Raw genomic sequence first — 20144 nt, 5'->3', positions numbered from 1 at the left:
TTTCTTTTTCCAGCCAAGGAGCATTCACTGTGAAGCAGCTGCTTAGACTGAATGTTGGAGAGCTAGCTGGCCTTTCCAGGGATTACGTTCTGCCACTATGGCCCATTATTATGTGGGCTATAACCCACTGAGCTTTTTGGCCTCACAACAATATATTACAGCTCTATTTAAAAGTAGATGACCATGGAGGGTCATGGCCTTGCTAAAGAACAGAAAATTCCCCATTAAAATGTATGATCCTACTAAATAAAGATTATATTACTTGGCTATGACTACCTCCTATGGGATTAGGTAGTGAAATAATATGATATTTGTCTGTCTGTCTGTCTACCTACCTACCTACCTACCTATCTTGCCAGTCCTGGGGCTTGAACTCAGGGCCTTAGAACTGTCCCTGGCTTCCTTTTGCTCAAGCCTAGCATTCTACCTCTTGAGCCACAGCACCACTTCTGGCTTTTTCTGTTTATGTAGTACTAAGGAATCAAACCCAGGGCTCCATGCATGTTAGGCAAACACTTTACAACTATGCTACTTTACCAGCCCGACTTTATTTTATTTTTTACTTTAGAAATGCATTTTGAGAGGCAAATTAAATGCAATAGAAAAAACGCTTATGCTGTCCTTTTGGGAAGCTATTACATATAATGCTAGCACTGCTCTCCACCACTTGTAAGCCCTAAATGATGCTTTTGTTTACATCTACTCTTAAGTCTCAGAAAGACAAGTAATTTTTGCTAGTGCTGAATAATATGCATAACTATATTTTAATGACAATTGTGTTACTATAAAGCCATACTTTCTAGACAGAATCCTATAAATAATAACATTCTGAAATATTCAGCAGAAAATAATCTAGTCCAAAAAATAACAACAGCTCTAGTTCCGTTTCAGCCATATGACACATTTTTAATTGAATCATAAGTTATAATTATAAGTTTCTGTCAAAAGAATCAAACATGCTAAACCTTGACAAAAATTAAATGACATAAAATGAGCATGGGGATTAAGGAAGCAAAAAATCAGAGGCAAGGTACATATTTGGGAGGGGAAGTTAGTATAACAGATACAGTAAGTACTTGGAGCAAGTATCACACTTTTACTTTGTGTTGATGAAAAATACTAAAGATCTATTTTTAAACGCATGAAATCATAGCTAAGACCATGAGCTATGGAAGCAAACTGGTAGTTTTTAAATCTCAGCTGTTGAAAACTGTATAGCCTTGGGCAAGCTACTTACTGCTTGCCAGTTTTAATGTACTCCTTTGCAAAATGAGAGTAATAATGTTGCATGGGGTGGAATTTAAGTGAGATAGTCCATATCCATAGAACTAGCAGAAGAAAGTCTTAAATTATACAGCCTTTTCTAGCAGCAATGCAAAAGTAAATATTAGGCTGGGGATATAGCCTAGTGGCAAGAGTGCCTGCCTCGGATACCCAGATTCCCCAGCACCACATATACAGAAAACGGCCAGAAGCGGCGCTGTGGCTCAAGTGGCAGAGTGCTAGCCTTGAGCGGGAAGAAGCCAGGGACGGTGCTCCGGCCCTGAGTCCAAGGCCCAGGACTGGCCAAAAAAAAAAAAAGTAAATATTAAAAATTGCCATCCTAAGTAGGGATCAAATTCCAGACTGTTACTTTATTAGAACCATATTTATACCTGTGAAACCTTAAATTGAAACAGTGCCTGTCCTTCAGGCTCTTTCACTCTAATTCTCATTTAACTTATCTTGGACTTCGTTGAGCACTTGTGCTTTTTTTCTTTGCTCTTTTTCCCCCAGTCCATAAGATTTCCCTGGCCTTACTTTTTCACCCTTCTTTCCCTCATCTAATGCATTTTCATGAAGAAATGAAAGTGATTTATCTAAACCATTAGTTCTACCATGTTTCTACTTTGGCCAATATTCAGGATCATGGTTTGACATTGGCTCTTAGCAGGAAACATCAAAACTTGATGAAGGATGCTGATAATTAAATGGACTTGTCTTATGAAGGAAAGGAAGAAATAGTGAATTGCTTGTTTCTTTCTAGACCCTTTGGGCTACATGCCAATGTTTCTATTTGAGGATTATGCACTTGGCAGTGTCAGAGAGAAACCACTGATAAACTATCTAATGTGATACCAAAAATACAGCACTACTACTCATCACCCTGTAACTGATGATGAGGCCTAATGGCTGAACGTGTTGGTTTAATATTCTTTTACAGTGTAATTTAAGTAAAGTTCTCAAGTTCAGACCTGATCATTTACTACTTATTTTATATTGGGCAAGTCTTTCCTATACTTAGAGTTTCAGATTTCCCATCTATAAAGAAAATATTAAAAAGAATGATCCCAATTCTCCCTTGAGTTCTAATACTGGATAAATTGTTCTATCATCTGATGGTTTGAGATATGGAATAAGCTATATTTCTACCATAGACAAATACTTTCAATAAAACAATCTGTCTTCAACATAACTGGAATGGAATGATAAGGTCAATATAATTGAGTAACAAAAACCAAATTGACAACGATGACCCTTTTGGTACATCAGCCCCAGTACATCAGAGAATTAACAGTTTTTAACTCCATCTTTCTCAGTTTCTGGGTTTGTTGTAGCCTAAAATGCTGAAAGACATGACAAAAAATTAAGATGAATTAAAACTTTTGTCAAGATGTGTAGTGAGATATTTCAATATACCCCAGGATGTTGTAAATTCATCGTTTGGAAATCAGTGTGACATATGGTTAGCTTGAGTTATTTCTTTGCATCTTTGAATATACTATTGTACTTCAGTTATTATAAGCAGAGAGTGTCTCAGCTTTACCTCTAAGAACCACTCCAGTTACTTGTCTGCTAATCCATGCTACAAGTAATTTTGACCATTATGCCAAATCTACTGTTTATTTTGTACTTTATTAAGCAAAAAATTTACATAACTATTCAGAGCTCTTTGATGGCGTGTAATAGCCAACATAATCACAAGTTAACATAATTTTAGCTACAAGGAAATAAATTTGAATTAGCTTTTATCATAGGTAACTATTGAATTTTTATTATGATTTTGGAAGTCAATTATCTGGATTATTCCCAGATACTTAAACAGCCTTCTAATCATCCATGGGTTGCAATTTGAAGACTTTATAATCATATTAGGAGACAACTAAATAATTATCAATATTGCTAATGTTTACTGAGAAATCACTATTCATCAGGACTGTATATATTTTAAACATTGTATATATTTGAATTCCCTTTGAATTAGCTTTACTTATCCAGGGTCACATAGCTAGCAACTAGTAGAATTTGAAGCAAGGGAGGAGAGGATAAATGGGAATAAGGAACACTGCTCTAAGCCAAGCAGTGTGCAATGATGGAACTTGAGGCAACTGAGATCTCTCAAAACCAAGAAATTCTCATTTAGTTGATTTAGGAATTAACCTGAAATTGTTAGGATATAAAAATAGAATAGAACTGGGGTGAATAGAAATGTTACTCATGCATCCTTTGTCTCTCTGGGTGTGGCTTACTTCACTTAACATAATTTTTTCCAAGTCTTTGCATTTCTTTACAAATGGTACCATATCATGCTTTTTAATGGATAAATAAAATTCCAATATGTCTACATGTTACATTTTCTTCATCCATTCCTCTGTTAAGGAGCATCTGGGCTGATTCCATACTTAGGCTATTGTGAATAGTGATGCAATGAACATCATTGTGCTGATGGCTTTATTGTATCCTGGTTTATAATCTTTGGGGTAAATGCCTGCCAAGAGTAAAATTGCTAGACCACAGGGTAGTTTTATATTCAACTTTTGTATAAACATCCACACTGATTTCCAGAATGGTTCTATAAAATTATGAATTATTTTGGCAGGGAGGGGTAGGTGAGAATGTTGAAAGGGGTGACATTGATCAAGATACATCATATAGGGCTGGGGATATGGCCTAGTGGCAAGAGTGCTTGCATTGTATACATGAGGCCCTGGGTTCGATTCCCCAGCACCACATATACAGAAAACGGCCAGAAGTGGCGCTGTGGCTCAAGTGGCAGAGTGCCAGCCTTGAGCAAAAAGAAGCCAGGGACAGTGCTCAGGCCCTGAGTTCAAGGCCCAGGACTGGTCAAAAAAAATACATCATATATGCTTTATTAAATGGCCACTCCTTTGTACAGCTATGCAACCATATTTAAAAATAAAAAAGAAAACAAAATAAAAACTTTATTTGTAACATAATTAATGCTCTAAAATTTCACGTTTTTTAAACCTCTGTAAATTAATAATTTGTGTCCTAAAATCTAGGGTGCTGGGATCCCAGGATTAGGATTTCAGCAATTTTAAGACAATAAAATACTAAAGGAAGTGGAGGACAAAACCCCAAGGATTTGAGAGGTGGAGCTTCAGAGATGTTAAAAGCATGACCACTGCAATTGAATTTGTGATTTTAGCTTCTGAGACAGTAGACATTTTATTCAGAGTTGGAGAAATACCAGTGGTGAAAAAATTGAAAAGTTAACTGTGCTTGCATTTTGAGTCTCTTTCCCTCTCTGTAACTGGAGCAATTCCCATTTTATTTATTTTATCTATTGAGAGTTCCTGCATATGATTTAATTTGATAGAGTGTTTCAAGTTTAACAGAAAAAAAGGAAAAATGCAAAATCATTTCCCTGGGGGCAGTGGGATATGTAGAATGGCGACAAACTGTTCCAATAGGTTGTGCTTAAACTCTGTTCATTTGAAAATAAAGGCAGTTCTGCATATATTTTAGATATGAGGCCTTTGTCCATTGTATGGCCAGTAAAGATCTTTTCCCAATCTGTGGGCTTTCTGTTTGCCCTGCAGAAGCCCCGCAGTTTGATGCATTCCCATTTGTTCAACCTTTCTTTGATTTGTAGCATTTCTGGGTCTTTGTTAAGGATGTTCCGTCCTGTGCCAAGGAGTCCAAGTGTTTCTCCTACTCCTTCTTTTAGTGTTTTCAGGATCTGTTTTAATTTCAAGGGCTTTGATCCATTTGGAATTGATTTTGGTGCAGGATGATATATGAGGATCTAGTTTTAGTTTGTTGAACCAGTTTTGCCAGCACCATTTGTTAAAGAAGCTATCTTTCTTCCATCCTATATTTTTTAGCTCCTTTATCAAAGATTAATTAGGCAGAGTTCTGTGGGTTCATTTCTGGGTCTTCAATTCTGTTCCATTGTTCTTCAGGCCTGTTCCGGTGCCAATACCAAGCTGTTTTTATTACTATAGCTTTATAATACAGCTTGAAGTTTGGTCTTGTAATTCCTCCAGCACTGTTCTTTCTGCTTCAGCTTGTTTTTGATATTCATGGTATTTTATTGTTCCCTATGAATTTCTGGATTGCTTCGTCTATTTCATTAAAAAATGGTGTTGGGATATTAATGGGTATTGCATTGAATTTGTAGATAGCCTTTGGCAATATTGCCATTTTGACTATATTAATCCTCCCAATCCAGGAACATGGGAGGTTTTTCCATTTCCTTAGTTCTGCCTTAATTTCATTTTTCATGTTTTTGAAGTTCTCATCATAGAGGTCTTTCACTTCTTTGGTTACGGTTATTCCTAGGTATTTTATGTTTTTTGAGGCTATTGAAAACGGAGTTGCTTTCCTGATTTCAGCCTCGGTCTTTGGGTCATTAGCATATAGAAAGGCCATATATGCAGAACTAAAAAAATTACATTCCTCCAAAACAAAACAGCAAAGAACCAACAGCCCCCTCAACAAGTGAGCTAAAGACTTAAAAAGAGACTTCTCTGATGAGGAAATGAGAATGGCCAAGAGACATATGAAAAAGTGCCCTACATCACTGGCCATAAAAGAAATGCAAATCAAAACAACATTGAGATTCCACCTCACCCCAGTAAGAATGTCCTATATCAAGAAAACTAACAATAATAAATGTTGGAGGGGATGTGGCCAAAAGGGAACCCTACTTCATTGTTGGTGGGAATGTAAACTGGTTCAGCCACTCTGGAAAGCGTTATGGAGATTCCTCAGAAGGCTAAGCATAGAACTCCCCTATGACCCAGCAGGCCCACTTTTGGGCATCTACCCAAAAGACCACAAACAAGAACACACTAAAGCCACCAGCACAACAATGTTCATCGCAGCACAATTTGTCATAGCTAAAATATGGAACCAACTCAGATGACCCTCAGTAGACAAATGGATCAGGAAAATGTGGTTCATATACACAATGGAATTTTATGCCTCTATCAGAAAGAATGACATTGCCCCATTCATAAGGAAATGAAAGGACTTGGAAAAAATTATACTAGGTGAAGTGAGCCAGACCCAAAGCAACATGGACTCTATGGTCTCCCTCCTAGGGAATAATTATGCACACAGGTTTAGGCTAGCCACAGCAGAGAATCACAAGAGCCTAATAGCTATACCCTTATGAATGCATAAGATGATGCTAAGTGAAATGAACTCCGTGTTATGGAAATGACTGTTATATCACTGTTGTAATTACCTTCAACATGCCATGTGAAACCATAGCTTCTATTGTTGATGATCTTCTTGTATCCCTTTCCTGTGGTTTTACCCGCACTATCACTGTATCTTATCTGAGTACATTGGAAACTCTATATACTGGTATTAGAACTAGGAAAGTGAAAGGGAATATCAAAATCAAGAGACAAAGGATAAAAAGGCAAATGACTACAAAATCAATACTTGCAAAACCATTTGGTGTAAACCAACTGAACAACTCATGGGGGGAGGGGAGAGAGGAATGAGGGAGGAGGTAACAAACAGTACAAGAAATGTATCCAATGCCTAACGTATGAAACTGTAACCTCTCTGTACATCACTTTGACAATAAATAAGAAAAAAATACAACCCACAGAATCAACAACAATAAAATAAAAAATAGAAAAGAAAGGCAGATGCTAGCTGGGATGTTCTGGCTGGAAAATTGCAGGGACCCAACCAATAGTTCAATAAACTAGTCTTCCTCTTTTGTGAAAGTAACCACAGCATCAACAAAGAGTAATGATGGTCAGATTCAATTATCTTCAGTCCCATGAGATAGCCACTATTATTTTAGTGTTACTGTCAGTATTTTGCATTTGAAGGAGTTGTGCAAGTAGCTTCAATATATAGGAAAAATACAATATAGGCATTTAAAAATGAAATAATCTGTTCATTTGAACTTAGAAGAATCTATCCTCAGAAGGATGAAACATATACTAGCTTCTGATGCCAGGGATGTTTTATGTATTACACACACACACACACACACACACACACACACACACACACACTATCTGAACGTATATGTATATATATATATATGTATATACTTTGTTTCAACATGGAAATGTTTTATGAAAACTTTTAAAGAAGAGATATTTTCTTCACAGAAAGGAGAGGTCTTAAGTAAAATTTCATGCTCACATAAGAATATTTTTGTTAGTTTGTCAATTCTTCATATTTGTTGGGCATAAACTATGTTATAAGGATACTAAATCTACATTATATAGATAAATGAAGAGAAGAGGGGGAAAATCCAGAGAAGAATCCAGTGTATATCCTACAAAATTAAGAAGAGTGGGGAAGGGACGGGAGGATGGGTAAAAACATCGAAAGGAGTAACATTGATAGAGATATATTGTATTTATAAACTGCTTTGTTAAACAATAACTCCTTTTACAATTAAAGATAAAAATTTTCAAATTTAGGGGCTGGGGATATGGCCTAGTGGCAAGAGTGCTTGCCTCGTATACATGAGGCCCTGGGTTCGATTCGCCAGCACCACATATAGAGAAAATGGCCAGAAGTGGCGCTGTGGCTCAAGTGGCAGAGTGCTAGCCTTGAGCAAAAAAAAGAAGCCAGGGACAGTGCTCAGGCCCTGGGTCGGGGCCCCAGGACTGTCCAAAAAAAGAAATTCAAATTTAAAGAAACATTTTAAAGATTGTAAAACATAAAAATTTACATTTATAAAATTCTTAGCCAGTTGCTCAGTATACTGAGTGTACTGAGTGTGTTCACATTATATGTTTATATGTTATTCTCAGTAACCTGAACCTCCACTCTTTCCTCTAATCCTCAAGAGGGATGGAACTTTGGTAAGGGGAAATGACTAGTCCAAGGTTATACAGCTTGTTGATGGTACGACAGATATTCCATATATATATATATAATATATATATATTATTCATTTCATATCCTGGAAGTAGGCAATAAGAACTTCCTAAGACTGTGAGCAATGTTTTGGCTCATCAAGAACAAGAATAACAAGGAAATGGCTGACATAAGAATTCTAAACCTAAAAAACAAGTCATCAAGAAATATGTAGAGATTAAGGGAGAAACAGTTACCAGAAAGTGTACATGTTTGAAGAATTACAAAGCCTCATAAATAACAAGACTGATTTCTAATTCATTTACCAACCACAAATAAAATTTTATTTTATTTTCCTTGAAAGTGAGGATTAGGGGAAAGAGTGGAGGTTCAAGTTACTGGAAGTTAATGAAAATTCAGCTGCATTCTACCATTTCTATTTTCAAAGCAAGTATATTGTAATTAAACTTAGAATGGAAGTGTAAGTACTACTAGGACTTAAGGGATGATAGATTTTCAGATGCTAGAGTAATATCTCACAGAGGTACTTGAGAAATTTAGCAAAAATAAAAAACCAATAATTCCATAGTTAAACCACATTATTATTGGTATGTGTAGCTAGAATACTGACACAGCATTGAATGAGTTAAGATATTTTTAAGAATTCAAAATAAATGGAAAACATCCACTCTATACCCCTATGCTACATGTGAACTTTCCTAAACTATTCTTCAGTTTAATCAAAGGCCTTTGATGTTAGTTCTTATAAAATCCAAGGAAAACTGAGGCTATTTCAAAGGTTTCCTAAAAACAGGAAGACCACTGTACTTAGTACAGTTGCAGGAATTGGTACTAGAAGGTCTGACTGGAGTTCCTAGGCCAGTACAAAGAGTGAGCTGTGATTGGTTCAGGAGCAATTAATCTATAAAGTATTCTAGCATTGTGCACTTGGAAATTTGTCAAGAATGTACATACTGTATATTTTCACCACAATAATGATTTTAAAGATTCATCCTGTTTTATTTCATCCTTTAATGCCAACTTTGCTAAATATTCCTATCCTGAAAATAATTACATTTTCTTGCAAAGGAAACATAGTGGTTGCTTACTCATTTGGCTATTTTCAACTTTGCAGGGCATCAGGTACTGTGTACACAGCACTAGATATTGCAACAGGACAAGAGGTAAATGGTACCATTCAATCCTTATTCTTCACCTTTATTTTATATCTGTTGGGTTTCTTTTGATGATATCCATGTCTTTTATTTTGTTTGTTTTTGTATGGTACTGGGGCTTGAACTCAGGACCTGGGTGCTATCTCTGAGCTTTTTTACTCAAGGCGAGCATTCTACCAGTTGAGCCAAAGCTGCACTTCTGGCTTTTTAGTAGATAACTGAAGATGATGAATCTTATGGACTTTTATATCTGGGCTGGCTTCAAATTGTGACCTTCACATTTCAGCCTCCTGAGTAGCTAAGATTATAGGCGTGAGCCATGGGTGCCTGGCTGGTATCCATGTCTTTTAAAAGTGGGTAGCACTGAGTTGAGATGAGAATTTCATTTATTTTTGTCCAAAGCAACTGATGATTACCCCCAGAAAAGGGCATTGGAGTGCAGAGAAAGACTTTTATGATCAGAAACAGTTTATGTATGTCTCCTTTCATCTCCCCCAAATTTACTTGTGGTTATTGTAATAATTATAAGTCTTTTTAAAAATTTTTAATCATCATTCAGGTGGCTATAAAGCAGATGAACCTTCAGCAACAACCCAAAAAGGAATTAATTATTAATGAAATTCTGGTCATGAGGGAAAATAAGAACCCTAATATTGTTAACTATTTAGACAGGTAAGTGTTTTTATTATGTACTTGTTTTCTTTATGGGATGACATTTCCTTGGCCAAATATTCCCTTGAAGATTTATTCTTTAATAGTCATTCTACAAATATTTCTCAAATGCTACAAAGTAGCTTCACCCAAATGTCTATATCCACCCACCAAACGTTTGAAAAAAACATTTTATGGGCCTACTTCTAAACATAAACAGTTAGTGTAATTTCCTTTGGAAATTACAGGAAATGTACTGTTGCGTGGAAGAGAAAGCATCCCATGTTTTTAGCATCCCATCAAGTGTATTTGGAGCCTGTATGGTCACTGGGAGCTAAGTGAAGAAGGCTGACCACAACGGTCTTCCTTTAATGGGTGTTTTGTGATTAACTGACAGTGAGATGCAGGGAATTGAGACTTTAATCTTAAGCCTTTTTCCTAAAGCAGGTAATTAATGTCTTTCATCAATGGTATTAACAGTATGTTATAAATAGGCATTTAACGACAGCGCTAACTCTTCCCTTGAGGTTAACATCTGTCTCATTCAGCTTTCAGTAAGTGTTGGTTTAGCAGCACTGTGTTGTGCTTTCTGTGGGGACTCATAGGAAATAAAGCTTGATCTTCCACCTCTCTGAACTTAAAATCTTGCTTTCTGTTTTTTAAGCATCTAGGCCTGCCATGGAGAAGGAAAACAGGATAGTTGGATTTTAGAATATTTTTTAATTTATTCGTGTTTTTATTATCTTTAAGTATTTGTAAAAAGAAGCTTTAATTAAACATGTCAGCTTATGAGTACAATGCATCTTGATCATTGTTGCCCATCCATCATTCTCTCCCATCTCTCCCAACCTCACCCATACCTTTAAGTTCCATGGTTGAATATTAGGACTTTATTTGCCCATCTTTCCTCTCCATTCCCCTATCTTTCTTCTCCTTGACCTTCACCTCTCCCTCAAAACATTCTTGGTCCTTCTTAGAGCCTTTAGTCACTGACCTCACTAAGTTAGTTGCAACAAATAGTGCTATGAGGCAGGTGCCTTGGATCAATTTCCTTGTGCACTGTTTCCTAGAGGGATACCATCACCACATATACTGCATCTCCCCTCATATACTATCAACATGCTGCCACCATACACAGAACATTTGCTGCTCATTGTGACATGTTCATGTATGCAGCCAGTGCACCTTGATTAGGATCATCCCCTGTGTCCCTCTCCTTCAGCCCTCATCCCCTCACCCCTACCCAAACCAATCTCACCGTTTCATCATTCCATTTTCACATATGTACATAAAGTATTCAGATCAGTCACTCTCCTTTACCCCTTCTGTTCATCTTCTGGTTTTGCACTGGTACCCACAACCCAGGTAGGGCATGTTTCATCTTTATGTATGGTAAATCGTTAAAGGGGTTCACAGTTGTATTTCACACTCATATACAGTATTTTAATTAGATTTTCCCGAGTTTGGGGAAGGATGCTACCAACACACCTCTTAACAGCTCTGCTCTCCTGGGTCTTTCTCCCTACATGCACACACACACACACACACACACACACACACACACACACACACACACACACACCCTTTCCTTCTCCTATGGGGAAAAATGCTAAGGGAGAAAGTTGTCTTCTTTCCCTCTCACTACCCATACCTCCCATGGGTCCTATTTCTCCATGTCTAGTTTACTGTGCACTTTTCAATTGGACAGTCACCCCCAGAGATTCACCTCCCTCCTCTCCCACACACTCACTTCTCCCCTTTCTTTCCCTCTCCACCATCACACACCACATAGAAACACATATCTCATCATCATGATGATTCATTTTATTTTCATCATCCTGTGTCACGTTGGATTCACGCGCACAGGGAATATCATGGACCACTCGCCAGCAGGGAGGGTCCCAGTGACCCCTCAGATTGTCTTGCAGGATGTCCCTGCCCTGGCTTTCATGTTACTAGCCACCGACATGGTCACTAAAGATGGTGGACCTCTCTTGATGTGGTCATTTGCTGGCTCACGTTGGTGCAGGCGCTTATTAGGAAGGCGTTTAACAGGAAGGCGCCTACCCGTTGGTGCTGGGTCTGGGGCTGGTGCTGGGGCTGATGCTGGAGCTGGAGCTGGGGCTGGGGCTGGGGCTGATGCTGGAGCTGGGGCTGAGGCTGATGCTGGGGCTGGTGCTATCGCCTCCTCCTCCGGTGGGGGTGAAGCAGGTCTGGTGGTGACAATTACTCTCCACTTCCCACACCGTCCGCGGCGCCTGAGACCCCTCACTACTTCAGTTTTCTGGACCTGGAAGGACAACTGGAAGTTCTTAGAAACGTATTGATGGAAAGGAGAGGGTGGAGGGAAGATGGGAAGTGGGAATCTACAGGAAGGAGTGAGGGCTGGGAGCATTTTCTGCCAGAGGAAGCCAGGGAGGATCATGGGGAAGAACTGAAAGGGTATAAAGGGAGGATCTTTTGTGGATCACCTCACCTTTCCTTTACACCCACGTCGAGAAACACTCTTCCTTTGGTTTCTCCCACGTTTGGTGGATCGTCCTCGCTCGAATGAGGTCCCCTCACGGGCATCAGCCGCCGCCATAGCAGCAGCCTTGCTGCGTGTGATCATCGCCATCCTTGTTTGTAGCCTGCAGCGGTCTGACCTCCAGGCCTCAAGACACTCAAATATATACCCCTCAGGACAACTTAGCCCCACCCTTAGTGATTGTTAAGTCAGAAAGTCACTCCCAGCCAGCCAATCCCTGACCGTGGAGGGGCTAATACATCACAATACATCTCCTGTGGAGATGGGGTATTTAGAGAGGAAGGAGAGAGAAGATTCTGGAAGGGGAGGGTTATGTCTGTTCAAGAGGGTTTCATTTCAATATGTTAGGGTTTTAGTGCAATGCAACCCGATCAATGTGATCCTCTTCCTTCATTCTCCCCCATGTCTTCATTCTCCTCCAACCCCACCATCTCTACAAGTTACTTGGTTCCATTGTCACATCGAATATTATGACTGAATTTGCCACCCTCTTCCTGTCTCCTTTCATCTACCGCCTCACCTTGACCTTCCCCTCCTGAACACATGTTCATGTTCCAGCTTCTTGCTGTTCATTTTGTTAAACTGCAAATAAGTTGCTTGAAGGAGTTATCTTATTGGAATCTCCCCCCTACATATAGCAAATAAGTCAGTGTTTCCTAGCATGTTCTTTAGGGTTCATCTGCAGCAGAGTGACCTTGATTCATGTCACATTTTTATTGGTAAAAATTACTTTTCCACTTGTAAAAATGCAAATTCTTAGGCTTCTTTTCATGATTAATGAAATGAAGCTAGAGAATTTTCTTTTTTAGCATGCTTCTGAGAGGGATTGTAGGGACATTATAAGCAGGAGTGGATAGAAACTCTTGCTTCATAGTGATGTGAATAAAGGTAGATTGGCCTCATTGGAGATTATTCTGTCCCCTACATTTCATTTCTATTGTTGATTGGGCACCAAGGAAATCTAATAGTACTGCTGATTTGCCTTCAGATGATCCCAGGTGATTTGAATAATCTATGCTCTTTGCCTGAATGGTAGGGTTCTGACCTGTGGTCTCCATACTTCATTGCTTGGAGTGTATTTCTTAAAGGTAATAGATGTAGCTAGGTGCCAGTGACTCATACCTGTAATCCTAGCTACTCAGGAGGATGAGATCTGAGAACTACAGTTTGAAGCCAGTTTGGGCAGGAAAGTCTGTGAGACACATATCCAATAAACTACTCTGAAAATGCTAGAAGTTGTACTGTGGCTTAAGTGGTAGAGCTCTAGCGTGAGAAGCTCAGGGACAGCACCCAGGCTTTGAATTCAAGCCCCAGGACCATAAAAAAAAGATAATAGGCATCATTCTTTTCACAGTTGACTTCTAACAGAATGGAGACCTGAAGAATATTCATCAATTTTTAGCCCTAAGTCAAAGTCTTTTTCTTTTCTTGTTACAGCTACTTAGTGGGTGATGAACTATGGGTAGTTATGGAATACTTGGCTGGTGGCTCTTTAACTGATGTGGTCACAGAGACTTGTATGGATGAAGGACAGATAGCAGCAGTCTGCAGAGAGGTAAGACATTAGAACATTTCTTATTGATGAGGACAACATGAGCCATTTGGTTAGAGTTCTCTTTCTGCTTGTTTGAAATGTGTACAATCACAAGATAACAGCAGTATGATTTTTCTACTAAAAACAACAAAAAAAGCAATTTCAGAGGCTAATTTCATTTTACATCATAATATAAAAGCAATTCCACACACTCACCTCCAATCTACTTGTTTATGTTGCTTTTCTGAGGACTTTGGAGCTCCATTCAGGATGGGTTACACTTAAGCTCTCATACTGTGATGTCATCGAACATGAAACATGATGCTGTTCATGTGGAGCTTTTTTTTTAATCTAGGGAAAATATTTACACAATAGTAACTCTATAAACTACAGATCACATTATATTTCTAATATTTTCTGGAAGGCAACTTAAGGATCTACCTCAGCTTAGAAAACAGTGTTTTCCACAGTTTAGTCTGAGCATTCCTCAGCCCTTCTCTGGGCTAGGGGGTCTTTTTCAAAGAAGAAAAGTCAGATAGAAGCTACTGCCTCTAGTTCCAAGCTAAAGTAAGGATATTTTATTTTTGTTTGGTTCATTAATTTTAAAATAACATTCTTCATTGGAGTCTCATGTTGAATGTCATCGTCTATCTCATTGGTTTTTATAAGCTTTGCTACAAACAAAAGCAAAAACAGTCACTGAAACTTTAAAAACAATGATATGGAAACAAAACTCATTTCATGTTCATTTTTATATTTCATGTTAAGCAGTTCCATTAAATTTTCTCCTTTCTTGTTCTCCTCTCACAGTTATTTTCCATACCCCATATTTGCACATATGGTAAAACTGTGGTTTCTGTGGTCACTCGGGAATATTGTACCGTGTGTCTGTGGTTTTTATTTTTTAGTATTTGCAACAAAAAGGTATATCTAAAGGAGTACATGTAGTTTCTTCATAGCAGAGGAGTTATTCTCAAACTAGGCTGTTTATCAGAATCAGTTTAGGGAACTTATTTCAAAAGCACATTCTTGCATCTCATTTCAGACCTAAAAGCACATTCTTGCATCTCATTTCAGACCTAATGAATCAAATAGTACTTCATGTACAGTGCTTCTTCCAACATTTATTTGAAACAGTCTTTGTCCTCAAGATAATGAGGCCAAAGGATGATTATATTGATTGGTTAATTTCACTGTAGTAATAACTACACTATGTATCACATCTTCACTCTCCACAGCTTAGTCTGACATGGGAGCCATCAAATGTATAAGTCTAATGAAAATCACTGGTATATATATATTATGTTAGCTGGTGTTAAAGCATTTACTAATCTATTTCAGTTGGCAACCTAAAATGACATCTTTTCTCAAAATCTGTGTAGCAAGGAAAATTATGATATAATTAGATCTTTTTTCTCATTCAATAGTGCCTCCAAGCTTTGGATTTCTTGCACTCAAACCAAGTAATCCATAGAGACATAAAGAGTGACAATATTCTTCTCGGGATGGACGGTTCTGTTAAATTGAGTAGGTATTTTGATTCAGATAATGTTTGAGAAAATATCAGGGAATTTCTGCCTTTCTACTCTCTCAATACAATTATGGCCACTGAAAAGGGTTTCCTTGAAAGCAATTAGAATCCAGTTTGATTTAAACAACTTGTCTAACACTCTTTCCTGTAGATTGTGATCAGATTTTTTTATTTAATATTTCAGAATTTGTAATGGCATCTAGAAATCTGAAAAATTCTATACATTTCAAGAAATAGTATTAGGGAGGGAACTATGGCTGAAGTGTAGAGAAAAGGCCTTAGTCAGTTATTTCAAAAGACATTAAAATCAGGCCCAGAAAATTACTTCTGGGCCTTTTGCCAAGATCAAATGTAGTAAAATCAGGAGCTGCCAAAGGATCGGGTAACAAAAGATATGAGCTGGGCAGTTGTAGAATTTCAGGGAAGTTTTGGCCTTATCTGAAACTAACCTATTATTGAAAGAAAATAATTTGGATTTATTTTAATTGACTTTTCTTCTCTACAGCTGACTTTGGGTTCTGTGCCCAGATCACTCCTGAACAAAGTAAACGAAGCACTATGGTGGGAACACCCTATTGGATGGCACCTGAAGTGGTAACGCGAAAAGCTTATGGTCCAAAAGTTGACATCTGGTCTCTGGGAATTATGGCAATTGAAATGGTGGAAGGTGAACCCCCTTACCTTAATGAAAATCCACTCAGGGTAAGTCAGAGGAAACCTCAGGTAATTCATCCCCAAGTATTGTCCCTTGATCCTACCAAAGAACACTCATTTACCTGGAACAAGTAACATAGAAGTACCAAGTGTCATTTAAAAGTTATCAGACTCAAAAAAGAAAAAGTTATCAGACTCCAGTGATAGAGCACCTATCTAGCAAGCATAGAGTTCTAAGTTCAAATCACAGTATTGCCAATAAGAGAAATACTTTTTTACCTTTCTTTCCCATCTTCCCTCTCTCCTTCCCTTTCTTTCTTCCTTCTTTTCTTTAGTGACCATGAAATCAATGAGGCAAAGAGTATGTGGCAGGAAAACTGAAGTTTGCAGCCCACCTGGGCATAAATAAGCACTCCCTTCATCTCAAGAAATAAGTCAGACAGGGCTGGGGATATAGCCTAGTGGCAAGAGTGCCTGCCTCGGATACACGAGGCCCTAGGTTCGATTCCCCAGCACCACATATACAGAAAACGGCCAGAAGCGGCGCTGTGGCTCAAGTGGCAGAGTGCTAGCCTTGAGCGGGAAGAAGCCAGGGACAGTGCTCGGGCCCTGAGTCCAAGGCCCAGGACTGGCCAAAAAAAGAAATAAGTCAGACAAGGGGCTTCATGTCTGCAATTCCAACTATTTAAGAGACATAAATTGTATACCCTTCTTGTGGTGTACCTGCACTATCTCTGTAATCTTATCTGAGCATATTGGAAACCGTCTATACTGGTATTAGAACTAGGAAACTGAAAGGGAATACCAAAATCGAGAGACACGGGGTAAAAAAGACAGACAAATACAAAAGCAATACTTGCAAAACTGTTTGGTGTAAATGAACTGAACAACTCATGGGGGGAAAAGGAAAGGGGGAGCAGGGAGGGGGGAATGAGGGAGGAGGTAACAAACAGTACAAGAAATGTATCCAATGCCTAACGTATGAAACTGTAACCTCTCTGTACATCAGTTTGACAATAAAAAAAATAAAAAAAATAGCATCACAATCCAAGGCTATCAAGTTGGAAAAAGCTCACATGTTATTCAAAACAATAAAATAGGGGTATGACTCAAGTGGTAGAGTACCTATCTAGCAAGCAAAAGGCTCTGAGTTAAAAACCCTACTACTGCAAAAAAATAAATAAATAACATTACTAGGAGCTTTAATTTTTTTCTTAGGATGTCTCAATCATTTTCTAAAATTTCTTGTTCTCAATATTTCTAAGGATATGAACTTTTAAAATTATTTAGTATATAGCTTGCTACTATTAAAAACAACAGAAGAAATGCAGGAAAGAGAAGATGCGGGGAATCAAGTTATTTTTTTATCATGTCATGCTTAAATGATCTATCTATGAAACACTTGCTTTGTAATTACTTTAACAACGTAAATAAATGCATTTCTAGAGCAGCTATAATTTTTTTAAATTGGATTTTCGTTCATTATCACTAATGATTTATTGAGCAACAACAGCTTGGTGAAGTATTGAATGGAACAGAGATAGTACCAGCCTGGTGAAATCACAAACTTAATTAGAAGACTGTCAAGTAGAAAATGAATGGAAACAGTTTGGGTTGAATAACTCAGTTTGCTACTGTAAAATCAAACATTTGAACTTCATGTGGTCCAATTATCTCTCCAAAGCAAAAACTTCATTTTGTAGCTTAACCCCAGCATCCTTATTCAGAGATGTGCTGTTGATCATGAGGGGGAAATGGAAAATACGAATAAGAAAAACCAAAACAAGAAGTGCTTGCTCAGAACAGAAGCAAGTCAGAGCCATTTTGTTGTATATGACCTAATGTTGAGCCAGAATTTTACTTCGTATAAATAAAGGACATGACACTGAAAATAAGAAATATGTAGATTCAAATTCTACTCTCATAAAAGATGCACCATTACTCTGCTAAAGGCATACTATCTGCATCATTACCACTAAGTCTAAAATTGAATTTTCGCTTTGGCATACATATAAAAACATTGTCCTTTTAAAATAGTATAGCATGCTCTCTTTAAGATTGCAAAGTCCATATTGAAACCAAACATTTGTAGCTTTCTATCCAGGCATAGCAACTAGTTATCTAGTTTTTTTCACTTGACCATTTTGCTGCTGAGAGCTTCATTCCCTGTGTATGCACAGGGTCAGTCTTCTCCCATCCCACTTCCAGTTCCTCTTTGGTACTTGTCCTCTCACCCTTGAACTGATTAGAAAACAACAGATATGAGTGAGTGCCCTAATGAATGTTATGGGCTGTTGCTCTGGTCTCATGAAACAGTCTGGAAGTGAGATGTGCACCTTGATTAGCTGCCTGCAGGGTTGAGTGGGAAAGAAGGGCCCTTTCCCACCATTTGTGGGTCAGCTCTCTATGAATTTAATAAAGTCCACCACTGACCTATGGATCAGAGCATCAGGATAATTACATGGGCTTTTCCTTATTGTTTAACTACCTTTGCCCATTAAAAATCAGAAGTGAAAGAACATATCAGGCCTGTCGTTTCCATGGATTTCTTCCGCTAAGTGGAGTTTGGAGACACTAAACGGATTATGGCTTTTTTGCTTTCTGCCATATAATGAGTAATTTATAACCTGCGGAATTTAAGGCTTAAATACAATAGCTTTGTAAAACAACTGGTCTCAGTAAGGCATGTATTACGTTCTTCTGTTTCCCAATTATAATTGATCGCTCTTTAGCCAGGCTGCTAATTGTTTGAAAAAAAGGAAATAAGTTTAATCTTTATAGGCATCTTCTAGCCTGAGATTAGAACTCATAATTAACAGCTTGTCTCTTAGAATCCATTGTATCTAAACAAGTACTTGCAGATTAACAAGCCACAAGGTTCAGGAAACCTATATTAAGGCTATGACAAAAAGACTTGCCAGAAAGACCACCCTGTTGAATTCCACTGATAAAGTTTTACCCTGACTTTCCTCATTACTCTCTTTCTGTGATCAGCTTCCAATTAATTAATCAACAAGTCCATATTGAGCCAGTCCTAGTCTGAGACTATCTCTCCTAGACAACAGAAATACTTTTAAAGCTTTGAGCTCAAATATGCTATCTTCATGTTCTCTTAAAGAAAACAATGTCTCAGTCTAGATGTCCTTATTTGGGATTTGAAAAATGTAGTCATTAAAACTATGGGGAGATTGGAGAGAAAAATATGCAACATGAACCTGAAAGGAGCCTGTATTTTCTTGGATCTGGCTTACCAGGCCATATGTGGGGAATATGTGGGAAAACAGTCAGCTAGAGCTTTCAAAGGAGAGGTATTGGGGAGTATTGGATTCATTGTTTCTTTTATTCCCTCCTTCCCTCCCTCCCTCCCTCCCTCCCTCCCTCCCTCCCTCCCTCCCTCCCTCCCTCCCTCCCTCCCTCCCTCCCTCCCTCTTTCTTTCTCTCTCTCTTCCTTTCTTTCTTCCTTTCTTCCTTCCTTTCTTCCTTTCTTTCTTCCTTTCTTTCTTTCTTCCTTTCTTCCTTTCTTTCTTCCTTTCTTTCTTCTTTTTGTGGCAGTCCTGGGTCTTGAACTCAGGGCCTGGGAGATTATACTCAGGGCCTGAGATTATTTTGCTCAAGAGTGCTCTACTGGTTGAGCTACAGCTTCGCTTGCGGCCTTTTCTGAATAGTTGTTGATTGGAGATAAGAGTTTCACAGACATCCCTGCCCAGGCTGACTTCGAACAGCAATCCTCAGATCTCAGTCTACTGAGTAGCTAGTATTAAAAGTGTGAGTCACTAGTAACCAGCTTCATTCTTCAATCATAAAAATACTTCAAATACTACCTACTACTTAGGCACTATTTTTAGGCTTTCAGGTAGAAATATTGGAAGAAAGGAAGGAAGGGAGGGAGGGAAGAGGAAGGGAGGGAGGGGAAGAAGGGAAGGGAAGGGAAGAGAGAAAGAGAGAGAGACAGAGAGAGACAGGGAGAGAGAGAGAAATAAGTGCGAAGAATGTAATGCAGTAAAG

General features: G+C 38.3%; 1 protein-coding gene across 3 annotated transcripts in view; it reads left to right on the top strand.

Annotated features, from left to right (window-relative positions):
- The window catches only part of Pak3 (p21 (RAC1) activated kinase 3), a 112014-nt gene that overhangs the window by 79666 nt on the left and 12204 nt on the right, over nt 1–20144 (top strand). For all 3 annotated transcript variants that reach the window (XM_048335765.1, XM_048335763.1, XM_048335764.1), the window contains exons 9-13: nt 9203–9251; nt 9802–9914; nt 13858–13975; nt 15382–15481; nt 15991–16187. In XM_048335765.1, coding sequence (XP_048191722.1) covers nt 9203–9251; nt 9802–9914; nt 13858–13975; nt 15382–15481; nt 15991–16187 — 577 coding nt within the window. The remainder of the gene's footprint in view (nt 1–9202; nt 9252–9801; nt 9915–13857; nt 13976–15381; nt 15482–15990; nt 16188–20144) is intronic.

Source organism: Perognathus longimembris, chromosome 28 (assembly GCF_023159225.1).
Source record: "Perognathus longimembris pacificus isolate PPM17 chromosome 28, ASM2315922v1, whole genome shotgun sequence".
Lineage (NCBI taxonomy): Eukaryota > Metazoa > Chordata > Mammalia > Rodentia > Heteromyidae > Perognathus > Perognathus longimembris.
This window is presented reverse-complemented; position numbering and strand designations above follow the sequence as displayed.